The 19,786-nt window shown below is 48.9% G+C and overlaps 1 protein-coding gene across 2 annotated transcripts in view; it reads left to right on the forward strand.

The window, feature by feature from the left end:
• Positions 1-14,874: 14,874 nt before the first annotated feature.
• The window catches only part of RIMS4 (regulating synaptic membrane exocytosis 4), a 64,071-nt gene continuing 59,159 nt past the window's right edge, over positions 14,875-19,786 (forward strand). Inside the window, exon 1 of one of the 2 annotated variants that reach the window (XM_045444481.1) lies at positions 14,875-15,169. In XM_045444481.1, coding sequence (XP_045300437.1) covers positions 15,073-15,169 — 97 coding nt within the window. In that variant the 5' untranslated portion in view covers positions 14,875-15,072. The remainder of the gene's footprint in view (positions 15,170-19,786) is intronic. The other variant, XM_045444482.1, reaches the window with a different exon arrangement.

The following is a 19,786-nucleotide window of genomic DNA, read 5'->3' on the forward strand; positions in this document are numbered from 1 at the left end:
CTTCATTTGGAGATTTGCCTGGTCAGGTCTTTTGCTGGTTTTTTTCTGTTGGGACATGTGCTGGTGTTTCAATAATGGGACTATTATCTGGTTTAAGAAGTCCTGTTCCATCCGGCCTGGGCTACAGTTCCTGTAATAGGGTTTTGGCCTTGGTCCCCATTCCCACGTTCCTACCTTGGCGGTCTACCTGATTTCCTGGCTCCTGTAGGCTTGGGCTTCTCTAGGGCCTTGCCAGGACCTCTTGCTCTCTCACCATCCCATACCTTGCCAGCCTGAGATGCGTAGTGCCCAGAACAGCTAATAATCCAGTGTCTCTTTTTCCCTTTAAATGCATGTTTGCTCAACATTTGTTTAGAAGAGAGGCTGGGTGATGCACAGAAAAAGAGCTGGGAAGGAAGGATCCTTGTGGCAACAAGTAATTCAGCTCTGGCCCTGAACTTGTATAACCAGCTCAATGAGACTAGCATCTGCAGTTAAGAAGACTCATCTCCCTTAGAAGGCAGTTTAACGGGCAAATCATCTTCTCCCTCCCCCAACACCCAAGCAGTTTAAGTAACCCCTTCATACAGGGATGGTGGTACCCTTGAAAGGAACCCAGGTCAGTATTATTCTCTCCATCTCATTTCATGTAAAGTTGTTTTAGAGCCCCAGATATACACAGCACCTTCAATAGATTGGAACCCTTGGCAACTAGCCATCTGATTATTGCTTTCCTGGTTCTGCCTGGTCCTTACAGGGGCCTGGGTTTCTGAGATCTTCGGGGTCATTTCTTGCCAAAGAGGGTGATCCAGGAGACAGGGTCATGAAGAGAAGAGTATAAAAAACCAGGCTGGGGGTGCCTGGGTGGCTCAGTCGGTTGAGTCTGATTCTTGATTTCGGCTCAGGTCATGATCTCACAGTCGTGGGTTCAAGCCCTGTGTTGGGCTCTTCACTAAGCGTGGAGCCTGCATAAGATTCTCTCTCTCCCTCTCCCTCTGCCCTTTTACATGCACAAACTCTCTCTCTCCCTCAAAAACAAACAAACAAACAAACCCCAAACCCTGGCTGTCCTGAAAGAAGATACCATTCCCACATATTAAATTGGAGAATATTTTAAAAAGAAGGAAAGAAAATGAATTATCTAGACATTAACTTAGCTAAGCATGTCAGAGAAAGCTCACTAAAGGAGGTGTTTATTTCTTGGATAAATGGAGATATGTTTGTGAAAGGTAAGTCACAACATTGAAATGCTGTCAGTTTATATAATTCTAGTCGATATTTGGGGGAGAGGAATTGGATAAACCAATTCTAAAATTTGCATGGCAGATAAGCTTTCCATGAATAGCTAAAGTAAGTAGTCTCAAAAATAAAAGCAAAGGTGGGCATCTCACCCTACCAGATATTAAGACATATTATGAAGTCTAGTGTTTCCAAGTGTGCTATTAATTCAAGCACTGTAGACCAATGGAACAGAAGAGAAGAATTCAGAAAGGACAGATTATTCTAACAGTGTTGGAGAAAGTGAGTCTGCTGTATGGAAAAAATAAAATAACATCCTATCTCATATCATGTAAAGACAAACTTCAGATGGTTTAAGAAGCTATAAAAAAATCGAAAGGCAAATCTTTATGATGTTGAGTTAGGGGAGCATTTCTTAAATAAGATACAAAACATCCAAACCATAAAGGAAAGAACTGATAGATTTCTGCTCAATAAATGACATCGCAGACAAAGTTAATGAATGATTAATAGACCAAGAAAAGGTATTTGCAGCATATTTACAACAACAGACGGTTAAAAATTAAAATCTAAATTATATAAGAAACTTAGTAGTAAATCAGCAAGAAAAAAAATCTGGCAACCCAATAGAAAAATAGGCAAACTCACTTTCTGAGGAACTCAGGGAGTGAATAAACATATGAGAAACAACTTCTTAGAAATCAGAGAAAGAAAAATCAAAACAACAGCATTCTGCTTTAGATTCATCAGACTGGCCAAAAAAATAAAAAATAAAAAAATCAAGTGCTGGCTAGGACATAGGGAAATGAGAACCCAATTCCTCGTAAGTTAGCGTAGCCGCTCTGAAGAGTAATTTCAAAGTAATATTCGTGAAACTGAATTTATTTTATCTTATTTTATTAAGATTAAAACATTTTAATTTATTTTAATTTTTAATTTTTTAATGTTTGTTTATTTTTGAGAGAGAGAGAGTGCATGCAAGTTGGGGAGGGGCAGAGAAAGAGTGAGGCAGAGGATCCAAAGTGGGCTCTGTGCCCACCACAGAGAGCCTGATGCGGGGCTCGAACTCACAAACTGTGAGATCATGACCTAAGTCGAAATCAGACACTTAACCAACTGAGCCGCCCAGACACCCCAAAATTCAAAATACCTTCACCCATTACTTTTCAAATTGTGGGTCATGGGCCATTAACAAGTTATAAAATTAGTTCAATAGGTTGTGATCAATATTCTAAAAAGGAAGTTGAGTTAAGTAGAATAAAACACATCAGAATGTTTTTCTTATGATAAGGATAAGCACTATTTCACAAAACTTTGTTTTATCTGTGTATGTGGAGGGAGCCTTACCAGACTATGATGGAAAAAACGTCTTTCTTATGATGGGTCACAGTCAAAAGGGTTTGAAAGACACTGCTATCCCTGCTACCCAGCAATCCCACGTCTGCTTGGAAACTCTAGCTGAGATAAAGAGAGGGGGGAACGAAGATATTCATCACAGGGTTGTTTATAACTGCACCATGATGGCAACCAGTTACATCAGCCTGAAAATGAATCTAAACAATGCAGACAAAAATTGAATGGTCGTTAAAACAAATGAATTTGAGGGGCACCCGCATGGCTCAGTCGGTTCAGTGTCTGACTCTTGATTTCAGCACAGGCCATGAACTCATGGTTCTTGGGATTTAGCCCTGTGTTGGACTCTGTGCTGACGGTGAGGAGCTGGCTTGGGATTCTCTCTCTCTCTCTGCCCCTCTCCCACTTGCATACGCACATGTGCACTCTCTCTCACTCTCTCAAAATAAATAAACATTTAAAAAAAAAAAAACCCAACGGGGCACCTGGGTGTCTCAGTGGGTTAAGCGTCCGACTTTGGCTCGGGTCATGATCTTGCAGTTCGTGAGCTCGAGCCCTGCATCGGGCTCTCTGCTGTCAGCACAGAGCTTGCTTTGAAATCTTTTGAGAGAGAGAATTTAATGAATTTAAGTTACATAAATTAGGATAGATTTTTGAGAGAGAGAGAGTGAGTGGGCGAGGCAGAGAAAGATGGAGACACAGAATCTGAAGCACGCTCCAGGGTCTGAACTGCTAGCACAGAGCCCGACGCGGGGCTCAAACTCATGAGCTGTGAGATCATGACCTGAGCCTAAGTCAGTTGCTTAACCGACTGAGCCACTCAGGCATCCCTGTGCAGAGTCTGCTTTGGATCCCTATCTCTCTGCTCCTCCCTGCTTGCGCTATCTCTCTCTCTCTCTCAAAAATAGATAAACATTAAAAAAAAAAAACCAAATGAATTTAAGTTACATAAATTAGGATAGATCTCAGTTTAAGAAAACCAACAGTGTTGGTTGAACAAAAAGGGGTAATAGAATGTAATATATAGCACAATAGGACTTACCGTGAGGTTTTATAAATGCCCTCCCAAAGCAGTATTATATATTGTTTGAGGATACACATACACAGAGGTTTTGAGGGTGGATTGCCGATGCTTGTACATCTGACACGTCAGAGTGGATGTCTGGAGGTGGGGGGGAGTAGGAGCGACGTAGTAATAGGACTGTGATGGCAAACAAAAGGAATCACAAAGAGAATAGCTAATTTGAGGGAATGGGGAATGATGTCATATGCTTCTGGAGAGTGAAGAGTGGTCCAGTATTGTTCGGGGAGATTTGTCAATACTTCTTAAAATCTTCGATATCGTGCGTCTTTTTGACTGTTGATTCCTCGTCTAGAGAAGTCTTTATGCACGTGTCCAGCAACTGAACTACAAGAGTATTTCTTTACATTTTAACATGAGAGCAAAAACATTAAATCATATGAAATGTTACTCGGTAATTTAAAAGACTGACATAGAGGTGTATTTATTGCTGTGGGAAAATGTTCATGATAGGAAGCTAAGTGGAAAAAAACAAATCACAGGCCATGAAACTACTTACAGTACGAGACCATTAAAAAAGCACTTAAACGAAACACGGTCAAGGGGAGGGGAGAGGAAGAAAAGACATCAGGTTAAAAAGTGGCTGTCTTTGGGTAGTGCGATGAGATGATTGTCAATTTTTCCTTTCTGTTTCTTTTCTCCCCAGAATTTCCTAAAATGTGCAAACATTATTTTTGTGATAAAATACATTTATTTTGATTTGAAAATTGAGCAGGCTACCTAGATGGTTTGTCAAACGGAAGGAACTAGGTTGAGAAGAGAGAAGGAGGCACAAAACTATGGGGATGGGAAAATAGGAGATGGGCAAGGAGGTCAGAAGCAGGGAGGGCAAGAAGAAAGTCTAGACAATGGAGGGCCTGGCGGTCTCTTATACTCTGCAGCCTAGGGGCTTGGCCAGGAGGAGCAGTCAAGGTGCTGAGTCTTGGCCCTGACCCAGCCCTACAGGCAGCTTGCCAGTCTTCAGATGCCCAGTGGCCCGGACTCCACCATGTCCTGGCAACTGTCCTGTTTATCAGGCTGGGAGTAAAAATCCCCCAAGTATGGAGCTCCGTCCACCACTTAAAATACTTAAGGCTTAAGCCACTGTCAGCCTCAGCTTGGTGCAGCCAGGAGACAGTGGAGGGTTCCCTGAGGGTCACATGTAATGGCCTCAGGTCTAAAGAGTGCATAAATGAGCCATCCAAATGGGCAGGACCTGGAGAAGCCCTGAGACAGAAAGAATGTTTCAGTCAGGTGTTGCTGAGTATCAAATTACCATAAACGTAAGGGCTTAAACAACACACACACACACACACACACACACACACACACACATACATTTATTATCTCGCAGTTTCTGTGGGTCAGGATCTAGGCAAGGCTCTGCTGGGTTTTCTGCTTCAGGGTCACTTGGGAGGTTGCAGTCAAGGTGTCGGCCTGGGTCGTGGTCTCGTCTGTGGGCTCAATGAGAGAAGAATCTGCCTCCAAGCTCAGCGGGTTGTTGGCAATGTTCATTTTCTCTGGACTTTTGGACCAAGAAAAGAACCGTCTTGGTTCCCAGTGGGCTGCTGGCCAGAGGCTGCCCTTGGGCCTGCCTGACGTGACCATTTGCCCCATCAAGCATGCAAACTGGGAAGGGCGAGAGAGAGGGTATGTTAGCAATGTAGATGCCACTCTCAAATGTGATGTGATCACGGGACCGACATCCCATCACTTTGGTCACACATTACTGGCTAGAAGCAAGTCACAGGTCACCCCCACATTCAAGGGTACTTCATGGGTGCCCAGGGCACGGGCACAGATCCTGGGGGTGCGGATCATCTTGGAGTCAGCCCACCCAAGGGGCAACCTGGAGAACAACAAGCAGAAACAAGAGGGTGTGAGGCCAAGGTGTGGGATGGGGCCCCCTGGTGACGGGATGTCCAAAACTGTTTCAGTTTTAGCCCTGGAAGCACATCCTGGGAAACCCCTACGTCCCAGGGAAACCAGAGAAGTTGGCCCCCCTGCCTGGCAGGACACAGATGGTTTTAGGTGGTGTCACACGACCTAAACCAGACAGTCTCCATTTCATGGACAACGTCTTCACTTGGTGCTGCTGTGTCTCGTCGCTTCTCTACGACCGTCAATGAGCCTTTTCTCAAGGAGATCGCTGGCTTCAGACTCAGGCCTTCTGCAGGCCACGGTATTGCCCTACAACTTAATGCTGTTTCTGTTTTGTCCTATTTACCTCTTTGGTTACCTTCTATTTAGGGCAAGTGATACTGGCTCTTCATTTATAGAAGTGAGGTAAAGATTTGGTCCCCAATAAATGCATCTAAACAAAAAGCAAGCCAGCTTAAGGAATAGCAGCAAAAACAAATACCTGTGGCTGACGACCATTGCACACATCCAGGAGGCCCATCGATTCCACCTGCTACTCCCACCGCACTGGCCTCTCTTCCTCTTCCCCAGCCCGGCAGGCACACTCCCACCTCAGGGCTTTTGCACTAGCTGCTCCCTCTGCCTGGAACATTCTTTCTCCAGTTGTCTACATGAGTCACCCCTTCAGGTTTTGCCTCAGATGTCACCTTCCCATGATGCCTTCCCCAGCCATCCTGCATGACATTATCGGTCCCTCTCTGGACACCCCCAGTGATCCTTCGCTACTTCCTATACTTCATTCAACAGCACTTACCACCAACCAAACAATGTAGTTTGGTTGCTTGTTTGTGTGTTTGACTGATTTCTCTTCTTCATTGTCTGTTTCTCCCCAGTAGAGTATCAGTTTCATGAGGACCGTCACTTTTGTCTGTTTGAGTATTGTTTTCTGCCCTCTCTGGGACCTAGAACAACGTCTGGCTCAAAGGAGGTGCTCAGTAAATATTTACTCTTCAGGTGCTCTGTGACGTGTGCATGAGTCAGTGTGGTTCGCAGGTACAAGGCCGGGGAGAGGGCTGTCATTACTTATTCTCCTCCCACACGTTTCTCCAGGGGTCCAGGACCTGCACTCACATTTCTCCTTCCTGTCTACCCCTTTGCCCCCCAAAATCAACATTTTAGAGATGGCTTGGAGAAGCTCCGGCTGAGTCTGGGGTTACTTGGTATTCAATAAAACATATTGGAGAGATGCAGGGGAATGTCAAAGAGTCACTGGCAGGAAATATAGTCAGGTGAGTATATCCATGGGATGCTTTTGGTGACAAAACAAACAAACAAACAAACAAACAAACAAAACCAAACCAAAAAGCCCAAGGCAAAATGTATTTAAAAATAATGAAATGCATATGTTAACGATTACACCAACCCACTAAGTAGGGCAGCTCCAAGGTTGGTTAATTCAGTGGCTCAATGACATCATTAAGGATCTGGGTTCTTTTACCTGTTCCGCCATCCACTGTCTCAGCTCTGTCCTAATTTAGCTTCCCTCCTGGTTGCAATAAGAATATGTCTGGCCATGGAAAAGGTAATGTTTCTCTCTAGTGAATATTTTTCAAGAGTGAGGGCACATTTCCAAGTAGCTGCTTGCCCCCCAAATCTCACTCCCTTCACATGGGTCAGAAGTGAGTCCTGGACATACATCAAACATTGGTAAGAGGAATGTGACGCTCATAGTGGAGGGTGAATTACCCAAATAAAAAGAGAGGAAGGGGCAGGAAGATGGGTTTGGGTAGGCAGCCCACCATGTAGGTTTCAGATGCCCTCATGAAGGAATAGAACCGAGAACTTTCATACCAGACACAAAGGTTGCCTGTTCCCCATTCCCCCAGCTTGATTTGCTCTGTTCATCTCCACAGACTTCTTTTTCAATTTCCTGCTTCTCTGGGCAGTCGGGCTTTCTTCACTCGCGTGGTCCATGGCCCAGACAAGGCTCCATTAGCTTCAACTTCTTCTTCATTTCTTCTCCCAGTGGAAGTACAAATACCCAGCAGTGAACATATTTGCTAGGGAAGGCTAACAGCCACAAATGTGATTGAAATCTCAGCGACTTCAGACGATACAGTTTTATTTCTTGCTTACAACACAGCCGGGTTTGGGTGAGCGTGTGTGTGTGTGTGCACGCTGGTCAAGGTGACCCAAGAAAAGCAGCAAAATCTTGATCCTGGGGTTGCAGCCGGTGAAGCCTTGCTTCAGGGCAGCCCAAACCAGGTCTGTTCTAAAGCTTGACTTCATTCCTTCTGTCTTCCTGTCTCCAAAGATTTCCCTCCCTCTCTCTTGTTTCTGCCTCTGCCTCTTTTGTTCTTGGGTCTCTCTGTTACTGTGTCCCTGTCTCTTTTCTCATCTCTGTTTCTTTCAACTCTTTGTTTCCTTTTTTCTCTGTCTCTTGTCCAAAGTGGTGATTTATTGGGGCAGAAATCACACCTCCTACCCAGTTTTTTTTCTCTCTGGTTTTTAAATTTTTATTTTTTAAATGTTTATTTCTGAGAGAGAAAGAGAGAGAGGCGGTGGGTGGGGCGGGGGGGGGGACTGGACAGAGGATCCAAAGCGGGGCTTGGCACTGACAGCGGAGAGCCTGATGAGGGGCTTGAACTCATGAGCCATGAGATCATGACCTGAGCCGAAGTCAGATGCTTAACCAACTGAACCACCCAGGTGCCCCTTCTCTCTCTGTTTTTTTAAACCATAATGCCCCTCACCAAATAGTAACTGAAGATGCTTTTCTTCGTGAAGAAGTAAAGAAGGTGTGTTCCTGCTCCCCCCTTTGCTTCCTGTTCCCCCACACACTTGTTCCCTGCCACTAGAGCATGTCAGGTGCTTCTCCAGAGGGGGAACAGAGACCGGAAGTCGTAGGAAGGAAGCAGCAGAAAGCAGTAGACTGAGCCATGCAGTGGCAACAAGTCCTGGCTTTGTTCCAGCTCTCTCTGACCCTCCAGATGACCCAGGACTGCCATCCTAAGGCTTTGGGGTGTCTCCTGGCCTGCTACATAACTGTGCAGAGCTCTTTGCAGTTTTTAAAGTACACATGCTGTCAGAATCTCCATAAGGGGGATTCTACAGCAAGGATGCTCTATCCATTCTATGGGTCTAAGGAGCACATAGGCTTTATCCAAGGTCACAGAAGAAGGTGGAGACAGTGGCTTCTGCTATAGGTAGGGCCTCACCAGCTTCTAGCTCAGGGGCAGTCCTTAGTAAAATGCTGCTGAGAATTTGCTGAAATACTCCGGCCACCACAATGATGGTGATGATGATAATTAATATAGTAAGTCCTACTATGTGCTATGCAATGTACTAATTGTTTTATATGCAATATCTCACTTAATTCACCCCACCCACAACTAGCTCTTTCAGGTAGATGCTTGTATCATCCCCATTTCATAGATAAGAAAACTGAGTTACAGAGAAATTTAGTAATTAGTCTAAGAGAGAAAACTGCATAGCTAGTAAATGCAATTGACATGAATAGGTGGGTGGAGGGATCAAAGGATGGATGGATGGAGGGATGGATGGAGGGATGGATGGATGGAGGGATGGATGGATGGAGGGATGGATGGATGGAAGAATAAATCATTAGGTAGTTGGTTAGGGACTTGGGGCTAATAAAAGATTTTAATACCCCATCAGCTTAGTCATGTATTAGCCACTTAAAGGCAAGGATTAAGTTAAGGAAGTAACAAGAGTCCTCTCTCAAGCTGCCAGTTTACATGGACAAGTTCATAAACAGCTGCATTCACACTCAGTCAAGGATAAATTCATACCAACCAGTATGCAGAGAGGCAGATACACACACACGGACAGAACAGAATCTTACATTGATATACAAATATAACTAACACAACCCAGTTACACACATGCATGCACACACACTCAACAGGACATACAAACACCAGGATGCACGTTGCATTTAAAGCCAGACTGGACTTACTTCCCACAAGAACACACACCTTGCAAGGACATGTTTAGAGACAAGGTCATTCACAGACAAGGAGACAGGCAGAAATGCCCGTCTATCGGAGACATGCACACATAAACAGAGATGTTTTACACACACACACACACACACACACACACACACACACACCACACACCACACACCTACCCCAGTAGGCAGAACACAGACAGCATTAGCGTCTCTCTGGCAAAGCTACAAACAGGGCCCTGTCAGGTTTAGCTATATTCTAGCCACCTCCCTTTTTCCCTAGAAAGACAGTCACCTGGTTCTTGCTAAATATGCAAAACTTAGGGTCCCTCCCCTCAGTGCTTTGTCTTGGAGGAGATACACCGAACCGGAGGTGCTCCATCCAAATTGTTTTGATGCTCTGAAGCTGGGCAGTGCCTCTGTCCCACCTTTTCCTTCCTGGTCCTTACCAGTCCAGTCTGTCTCTTAATCCTCACACATTGATATATATATATATATATATATATATATATATATATATATATATATACATATATATATGTATATATGTATATATACATATACATACACACGTATATATACGTATATATACATATATATACGTATATATATGTATATACATATACATATATATATTTTGTATATAATATATATATATATTTTTTTTTTCCTCAGGGTCAAGACCAGAGCCGGGTATATAATTGGTGCCATTTTCAGCTTAAATGTCACCTACCCAGGGAAGACTTCCTAGATTCCCTCAGGCTGGATTAGATTCACACCTCCCCTCACTTGCAGGAGCACAGACATGCACACACATGCACTATAAAGCCCGTAAATGTATATCTTGTATGACACTTACCACAACTGTAATGAGAGTTATTATTATAATAAAACTATTATATAAGGTTATAATTAAATAATTATTGGCATAGCTATCTGTTGGACTATATAAACTCCATGAATTCAGGGACCAGGTATGATGACAGGCCTCGGTGGGCACTCAGAAATTACTCAACAGATGTATCTATTAAATACCTACTACCTGCCAGGCACTATCTTTACATGCCTCTTCACCAGGACTTGGCAAAGTGAATGTTAATTATACTCATTAAAAAAAAAAACTTTTAAAAATTTATTTTGAGAGAGAGAGGAAAAGCATGAGTGGGAGAGGGGCAGAGAGAGGGAGAGAGAATCCCAAGCAGGCTCCGGGCTGTCAGCGCAGAGCCCGACTCGGCTCGATCTCACGAACCGTGAGATCATGACCTGAGCCCAAATCAAGAGTCAGACGCTTAACTGACTGAGCCACCCAGGCGCCCCAGTTACATTCATTTGCGGATGAGAACCCTGAGGGGACTTGCTCAAGTTCACAGAGCTAAAATAAGGAGAGGCACTCAAACTCAAGGCAGGCAGTATGCCTTTGACTCCAATCCACCAAGCTGTCTGGCCCTTGGCAACCTCCATCTCAGCCCGCACTCAGAGTCTGTTCCTGACCCCCCCACTGTTCTCTCTTCCGGACTCACTACTCCCCCCCAACCCCCCAGCTCGAGCACCCCCCACCATCAAACTTGTTCTTAGAACACATTATCCATACTCAGGTACAAGTAGTGGACGACTTAGATTTCCCACGGGGAAATTACATAGTTACAAGGAACCGAAGATGTAAGCTTACAGGCCTAAACCCTATTGGTGGAATTTTAGGCATGAGCTAACCAGGAAAGGAGAAATCACACCAGGAGTCCACTGCCTATATTGCTGGCCAGAGGCCAAGTCTGTTTCCGTTGGCTGCCTTTCCTCCTCCACACTGCCAGCTTTGTCGCATTCTCCCCAGGCACCCCCCCCCCACACACACCCCGCTTCTCTTGCCAGGTGAGCAGGCAACCTGGAGCACAGCAGGAAGAGCACTGGCCCGGGTCAGGAGGCTTCTGTCACGTCAACAGCTCTGCCCCAATGGGCTCTGCGGCTTTAGGCAGCCCCTGGCGCTTCCTGGGCCTCAGTTTCCCCTCTCTCCCAGAGTGGGGGAGGGGTTGGATGACCTTTTAGTTTCCTTCCAGCTCTGGACGTCTGCCTCTGACAGATGGGGCTGTCCGGGCCTTAGTCGTAGGAGCTCACACTTGCAGGGCACTTACTGTGTTTGGGCACTGTTCTGAGAGCTCCACCTTTATTACTCACTCGATGATGATGTGCACACCGGGAGGCATTGTCCCCATTTTACAACTGAAGAAACAGGCCCAGAAGAAGTCAATTTGTTTGCTCAAGATCACTACTCCATTGCGGCATAAAATATTATCCCCAAACTTCGGGGTGTAAAACAACCAGCGTTTATTCTGCGGGCCAGGAATTTGGGAAGGGCTCAGCGAAGCCATTCTTGCTGACGCGGCTCTCATGTAGTTGCCGTCAGATGTCACTCGGGCTGCATCAAAGTTGGACACCCCAGATCACTCGCTCATATGCCTGGGAGTTGATGCTGGCTGTTGGCGGGGGGCTCCGCTGGGCCTACGTGGCCTCTCTAGCAGGGGTGTCTCAGGGTAGTCAGGGTTCCTATGAGGAAGCTGGCTTCTCCCAGGGTGCTTAACCCAGGTGAGCCAGGAAGAAGCTGCAGGAAACTTTCTGACCTAGCTTCAGAAGTTATGCATGCCACTTCTTCTGCATTCTACTGGTTACAAGCCAGTCACTAAGGTTGACCCAGATTGAAGGGGAGGAGACATAGACTCTACTTCTCAATGGGAGGACAGTCAAGGAACGTGCACACATGGTTTAAAGCCACCACAGTGACTCAGACGGTAAGTGGGAAAGCTAGAATCTGAACCTCCACGCGGGGTCTGAATGCTCAACCAGCCACACTGTCTACTTTCGACATTTAGGGCCTGATTCCTGGGAGTCTCATGGCTGGTCAACCAGACATTCTTCATGGGTCCCTGATTCTCCTTCCCCAGCTCCAGGCCAGCCTTCCCTGACTTCTCTGTCGTCCTTGTGCCTTCTCTAAGGCCTCTGACTGCCGCCTTCCCTCTGTCTTCCTTCTGCCACGGTCTTAGGAGGTTAGCAGAGCAGTGGACAGAGCACCGGCTTTGGAGTTAGGCTGCCCGGGCTCCATATATATGATGCGTCAGATAGCGATAAGGGCTAAAGAGAAAAATAAAGCAGGGTAAGGAGGATTTGGCATTTCAGGAAGGGATGCTGCTACTTTCTAAAGGGCGGCGAGGGAAGACTTTACCAAGAAAGTGATGTTTGAGCATAGGTCTGTGAGAGTGAGCCACGCAGCTCTCGTGAGGGAAGAGTGTTTCAGCCAGACGGAACAGCAAGGTCAGGACAGTGGGTCTGGAGCCGAGTGAGCCAGGGGTGTGGTAAGAGGTAGGACAAATAGGGAGCAGAGCCAACGGAGAGTTAGGACAGCGTCTAACTTGGACTTTGACCCCAGAGTGAGATAGACCAAGGTGGGGTGTTTTTTTTTTGGCAGAGGAGCAGCAGTCTCTGACTTCCACTTTTGACATCCTGATGCTGACCTTGAAGATGGAAGAGGCCATGAACAAGGACCAGAGAGCTGTTTCTAGGAGCTAAGAGCAGCTCCCAGCCAAAGGCCAGCAAGGAAACAAGGGTCACAGTCCCACAGCCATAAGAAACTGTATACTGCTAACAACCTGAGTGAGCTTAGAAGGGGCTTCTTCTCCAGAGCCTCCAGAGAAGAGCCCCATCTGGCTGATACCCTGTGAGGCCCCAAGCAAAGAACCCCATCAAACTTGCTTACACCTACAGGCTTGTACACTAATACATGGGTGTTGTTAAGCCTCTCGTTTGTTATGCTGCAATAAAAAACTAATACACATGTTATTTTAACTTAATCCTCACGACCGTCCAAAACGGAGGGTCTCCCCATTATACAGATGAGGGAACAGGTCAGTGAGTTGAAGGGCTCTAGGCCACGCAGAAGGGTAGTGCCACAGCTGGGACTGAAACTCTGGGATCTCGCCACTTCCCCAGCCTGCTTTTGTAAAGAGAGTGTGAGGACATCTGGCAGAGGTCGGACATCTGGGGCTTGCCTGGATGGGGACCTCAGGCCCCGGGTTAGAGAATGGAGTTCGGGTTTCTGATTGGGATTATGTTCATCCTGAGGGCTCTGAGTGTCTGAACCCAGGTGTATATGAGTCTGAAGACTGTGGGTCCCTGGAGGAGTATATGTGGCTGTGTCTGTCTGAGCCTGTGAACTTGGTCGAGTGGGTCCCACTGTGCGTGCATCTGAGGGGGTCTGTGCATCAGAATATACCCACCACCGGGAGCGACCGAGGCTATATGTCTGCGTCTGGGTGTGAGCATGCGTGTCCCCACTGAAGTGTGTTTGAGTGACTCTCTGGGTCTGTGTCTGAAGCTAACCGTGCAGGAGTCCACCAGCGTTTGTGCACGCGTGAATCAGCGCTTAGGGAGTCGATGATGGCGGGCACTGAGTGTCTCTGTGTGCAGGTCTGAGAGTGTGTGCCATCTGAGTGTACAAGTGTCTGTGTGTGTGAATTCTAGGACATCTGTAAGGAGTGTGGGTACGTGAGTGTATGTGCCTGTCTGAACATCTCTGTGGGTCTGTGTGGGATCTGGGGGTCTCCTTCTGTGACCAAGGGGGTCCCTGTTTTTTGCTCTCTGTCTTGTCCCCCCCCCCCCATCTCCATAGGAGTCTGTTTTGTGTCTATGGATGTATCTACCTCTGCAGGTCTTGTGTGAGAGTCTGAGGGTGTCTGTAGGTGTATCTACCTGTGTGGGTCTCTCGAGTCTGTCTGAGGGTGTCTGTGGATTGATTCTGCAAGTGTCTCTATGAGTGAGTGAGCGAGTCTGTGGGAGCACCTGCCGGGGTGTGTGTATGAGTCTGAGGGTGTCTGTGGTGTAGCTCGCACAGTGAATGCAGTCGTGTGGGAGCCTGTCTGAGCTCCTCTGCGGGTTCATGTGTTAATCTGAGGGTCTCCGTGGGAGGCTGAGCGCTGTGCGCCGGTCGCTCTGAGTGTGTCCCCTCTGAGCCTGTGTGTGCCCCGGTGAGGCCTCTGTCGGTAGGTGACTGGACGCCTGCATCTTGGGCGAGTCTGAGGGCTGAACGTGGGGTTGGGACAGAGTGGGGGAGGGGGGCACAGCCCCGGGGCTGGGGCGCAACCCTTCCCTTCCGCTCCTCTCGCGGGGCGCGCACACCTGCCGGGCTGGGGGCGGCGAGGAGGGGCCCCACCCGCGCCCTCCAGGCTCCCACGCCCCCGCGCGCGGCGCCCCCTCCCCCGGGCGGCGCCGATTGGCTGCGGCGGCCGCTCGGAGCCCGCCCCGCGCGGCCGGCTGGGGGCGCCGCGGGCCAGAGCGCTGCGCCGCCACCTCCGTCGCCGCCGCCGCCGCCGCCGCCACCACCGCCGCCGCCGCCGCCGGGAGCACAGCGCGCCTCGGGCTCCGCGCGCCGCCCGCTCCTGGCCCGCCCGCCGCCCGCCGGCCCCGCCGCGCCCGCCAGCCCCGCCGCGGAGCCCCGGCCTAGCCCCGGGCCGCCGCCACCACGCCGCGCGCCGTACTCCGCGTTAAGAATGGGGCGGCCAAGCTGCCCAAGCCGCCCGCCGCCGCCGCCGCCGCCGCGGCCGAGGCTCCGGGCGCCGGCGCCGGCATGGAGCGCTCGCAGAGCCGCCTCAGCCTGTCCGCCTCCTTCGAGGCGCTCGCCATCTACTTCCCGTGCATGAACTCCTTCGACGACGAGGACGCGGGTAAGCGCGCCGCCCGCCCCCGATCCCCGGGGCGGTGTGTGTGTTGGGGGGGGGGGGCGGAGGTGGTCCCAGGAGCCGGGGCCGGAGGCCCCCTGCCCGACCGGCTGCGCCCTAAGAGGGGGCCACTCTCTCCACCCCATTGGCAGTCCCGCTCGGGATACGCCCCCACCCACGAGGCCTCAAGGTCTAGAGCTGCGGTGCTTTCTAGCCTCCAGCCGTCCCCAGGGACCCCGAGCTCCTCTGCATTCACCCCTTTCCCGCAGGTGGGCCCGTGGGGTCGCCCGGACCAGCTCTCTTTACTCACCCGAGCCTGCCGGATGCCCCCTGTCTTGTCCCTGGATCCGACCTGCCGCCCTCCCTCAGCCTCCCGCCTGTGGTGCCCACTCCTCGAGCCCCGGGGCTTTGGCAGCCTCACCCCTGGGGCTCTGACGCGCCCCCCGCCGTTGGAGGTGGCGCGCAGACCTTACTTCTCCATCTTTGTCTTGCCTGCATCCAGAGGCTCCCTGGCCAAGACCCCCGCCCTGCGCCCAAGGCCTTGAGCGTCCCCATTTGTCTCTCCTCTTCCTCCCCCAGAAGCTGGGGCTCCGGACTCCTGGTTCCTATCAGACTGGGGCGGGCCGCGGGAAGACTGGCCGGGTGCGGCCTTTCCTCCCCGCTCGTCCTGGAAGGAGACGTAGGGCGGCGCCAACTCCTCACCTGCGCACCCTCCGGAGTGTACCCGGCCCCTGGGTGCTCTTGTCCCTAGAGTAGCCCCTTTGGGTGGGCTGAACCCGGTCACCATCCGGCGGCCCGAACCTCGCGCTCCCGGGCCTGCGCGCAGCCTCAGCCAGAGCCCGAGGGGCGGGGAAATGTAGGGAAACCTGCTCTTTGGGGCCCTGGGATCGGGAAGAGGGAACGTGAGGGCTCCGGATCTGTTTCCGCGGTGAAGTAGCGAATCCACCAACAGGTGGGGCAACTAGAGGGCTTGGGCGAGAGTTCCCCAAAGAGTGCCAGATTGGGAGTCAGCATCAGGTTCCAGTCTTGCTTCTCAGCTTATTAGCTGTGACCTTGGGCAAGTCATGTCACTCCTAGCCTCCGTATCCCCATCTGTAAAATGGGATGGCAGTCCCTCAGACACGGGGTGCAGTTAAAAATGCTTTCTGAAAATCTGAGGTAACAGAAGCTGAACATCTGAGAGTGAGTTCAGCGGGAGGACAAAAACGAGAGGGGTGTAGGTGGTGGGGAGTAGCAAAATGGTTTCACGGACACTTTTGAGAACCTGATGAAAATATGAACTGTCTCTTCAAAAAATACACATACGAACCATCCTCAAAATTTTGTCTGCAGTGTTAGGGAGTTTATGGGTCCTGCTTAAGACTCCCTGCCTGCAGAGACCCTTGTCTGGTCACCGAGTTATCTGGTGAGACATGGGATGGAGCCGTGGGTAATGGGTGCTCATGTCCTCCTGCTGGAGCAAGAGGCAGGTGGAGAAAAGGTTCTCCAGAAGAATTTGTTGGCCAAGTGAATGGATGGGGGGGGGGTGTGAGACAGATTCCCCACAGACCTAGAGTTGGGAGTAGGGTAAATACGGTTACTGCAAAGCCATTGTACAGAATCACCATTTTATGGAAAAAAATAACCGAGGCTCAGAGGGTTAACTTATCCCTTGATGTAGCTGAGGGAGGTCATTATTCTGGCCAGGTAAGGAGGTATGGAGGGGCTGTGCAACACAGTGGCCTCCACTGGAGGAAATCAGGTTAGCATGAGGGCTGGGAGAGGGATCCCCACCAGCAGAAGTGAGATGATGCTTCCACCTTTCACTTAATGGTCAAGGACTCTCCTGAAGTTCAATAGGCTACCTGGTCTCAAGAGGCAGGTTGGGCAGGAGCATGGGTTTGGAGGTGCAGGGACAGGGACAATGGCAGGGACAGTTAGGTTTTTCTCCTAAGTCGTATCCCATGTCATGGGTCAGACGCCTTGGTTATTATTGCTGGTTGCAGGCAAGTTGTTCCGATTTCACTTGAGTCAGAATAGAGTCCTTGATGTTATAATAGAGATTTTTTTAAAAAAAGATCCTACCTGATGTTTTTTCCAGCAAGTTTCTTCAAATTCTTGTCTTGGACTCGGAAGAGACCTAGAAATCATCCTGTCCAACCCCTTTTGGAGCTCAAGTGGATGAGTGTATATGTGTGTGTGTGTGTGTGTGTGTGTGTGTGTGTGTGTAACCCAAGGTCATCCAATGAGGTAGGCATAGAGCTGAGACTAAAATCAGGGTTCCAGTTCTCTTTCCAGTAAACTACTAGCCCTCTGTCTGAAAGAGGATTTTTTAAAAAACTAAATCTCACTGTGTAGAAAATGGTTCCCAGGTGAGGAGGCCCCAGGGAACGGCTGCCAGCCAAGAGTTTGGTTTGGGCATCTTGTGCTCATTGTCTGCTCATCTTAAGGGATGCTTTGAGTTTGGGAGGGGGAGGGAGAAAGTCAAGTTTCATTTCCGGAAGACTAATGAGTGTCTGGTAAAAATCGGAAGTAGGAAACATTGTCTTGGTGCTTAATTTCTCTTGTTCTTCTCAAAGTCATTAATTTTCTCCTAAAAAAAGCCTTTTGGATTTATTCTTTTAGAACAGCACCGTGCTGAACTAATTTCTAAAAGCAGTTTGAATAATCTGTCACATGCTAGACAGAGACTGCTTCAGTAGGAGGGCTATCAGAACTGGCTTCCCTCTGCCTTCCACTGCCCTGATCCCTCCTCCCCTGGCCCATGAAAGCAGGGCTGTCTGATGGCTTAGAGGTGTGTCCCTGATGGCTTCTGGCTCATCTAGATGCTTCCTCTTTGATGTTGCTTCCAAATCCTATTGAATGCGTCGTGTCCATCACCCAGGTTGAGCCAAAGCCATCTTCAGGGTTCACCTGCACCTTCAGCTGGTTTCCTGAGAAACTGTGTGAGGAGAAGTCTACTTCATTAGTCTTAACTGGGCCAGAGTGCTTTCCTGCATCGGGCTTGGGAGCCTTGGACATTTTGTGAGCATAGGAAGCTGCTCCTTCCTCCCACCCTGTTCTAGCCACCCTAAAGCTCAGGATGCTGGTCATTGTAGATTCCTAGAATTCTTCCCAAGGAGCATCTCTGCCCCAACCTTGCACTCTGAACTCATTTCTTATGCTGCTTTTGTCCCTTTTCCAAAGATGCTGGGGGCTTTAGAGAGACATGGACTGGGGGGCATTTTCCTGTACATATCTTCATTGCTCAGCCTTGCTGGCTCTGGGTTTGTAATTGGGGAGTTAGATACATGACCTCAGCTTTTTCATCTGAATGAGGGAGAAAGTAATAGTGTGGACTGCATAGGGTCAACAGTTTTTAAATTATTACCTTTTGATAGGCATCCTCCTACACATTTTAAATATATTATTTTAATTCTTTTGTCATAGCAACCCTATAAAATTAACATTTAACATCCCCATTTTCAGATAAGAAAACTGAGGCACAGAGAGTATTTGTTCAAGGTCACTCAGCCAAGAAGTGAGGGAGTTAGGATTTGAACTTGAGCGATCTGACTGAAACATCTATGCTTTTGATTATTACATTGTTTTTGCCATGCAAAGGGCTTAGTACGGTATCTGGCACCGGGTAGGCTCGCAATACCTGTTAGCTATTATCAAATTATCAAATAAGATTTGTTTCTGAGCATGACTGTAAACTAGCATCTGTGGGATTCTCAAAATGTTAGCTTTCATAATTTTTGTAAGCTAATTTAATTGCATTGTGAAAGCTATTAAGGCAGAGTTGGGCCCTCTTTCTTGGCAGCGGTTTAAAGATGGGGATTTGGGGGACTTGCTTGTGGAACAAGAGGGTGGGGAGCAGTCCAGCTCCCTGTTTCCCTGTTCTTCCTTAACAGTTAATTTTCTTCACATCTATTGTCTTAGCCTTGCTACGGTGCATTGGGGCACTGCTGGGGAGTAAGGGTATCTCCACTTTACAACAAATACCAAAGGCGGTTGTTAACATCAGTGTCTGGAATTGAGGATGGTGTCCCTGAGTCTGACCAAGTGGTTTCGGCATCCAATTCTCCCTGGCCTGGGAGAAGGGCGGAGAAGCGGGAGCAGCCAGCTCTGATTTGCCCATAGGATGCTTCGATCCAGCACTGGAGAAAGTTGCCATGGCAACACCGGGCTGGCTACCAGTCCCTCGCTTAGCGGTTAGGGCCACATCTCTGGGCTGCAAAGCCCTTCACTGCACCGCCTTCTTCCGCTCAGGCCAAATCTGGTGGGTGGGGCGGCATGGTGGATGGGTCCCACAAACTAGGACCAAAGCCCACTCCCGTTGTTTTTGGAGAGGGGGAAATAGAGGGGTTTGTCTGAGTTTCTTCTCCTGGATTGTGAGGCGGAGATGCCTATATCCTGCCAGACAGATCCCGGCAGGGGGAGTTAGAGCTCTCATTCTTGCCCCCACCCCAGGCACCTGGAAGGACAGCACTGGACCTCCATCCCCACCCCCAATCCACTCCATTTGGCAGAGTTTTCTTTCCCAGACCAAGTGCTAACTTTTGTCCTTGAAATTTGACCTGAGCTTTCTCTGAGAAACAAAACGTCCTGCTGTCCCACCCCTTCCCGCTGAGTTGGTGGGTGGGAACACAGTGCTTCAGC

This window comes from Leopardus geoffroyi, chromosome A3 (genome assembly GCF_018350155.1).
Source record: "Leopardus geoffroyi isolate Oge1 chromosome A3, O.geoffroyi_Oge1_pat1.0, whole genome shotgun sequence".
Taxonomy (NCBI): domain Eukaryota; kingdom Metazoa; phylum Chordata; class Mammalia; order Carnivora; family Felidae; genus Leopardus; species Leopardus geoffroyi.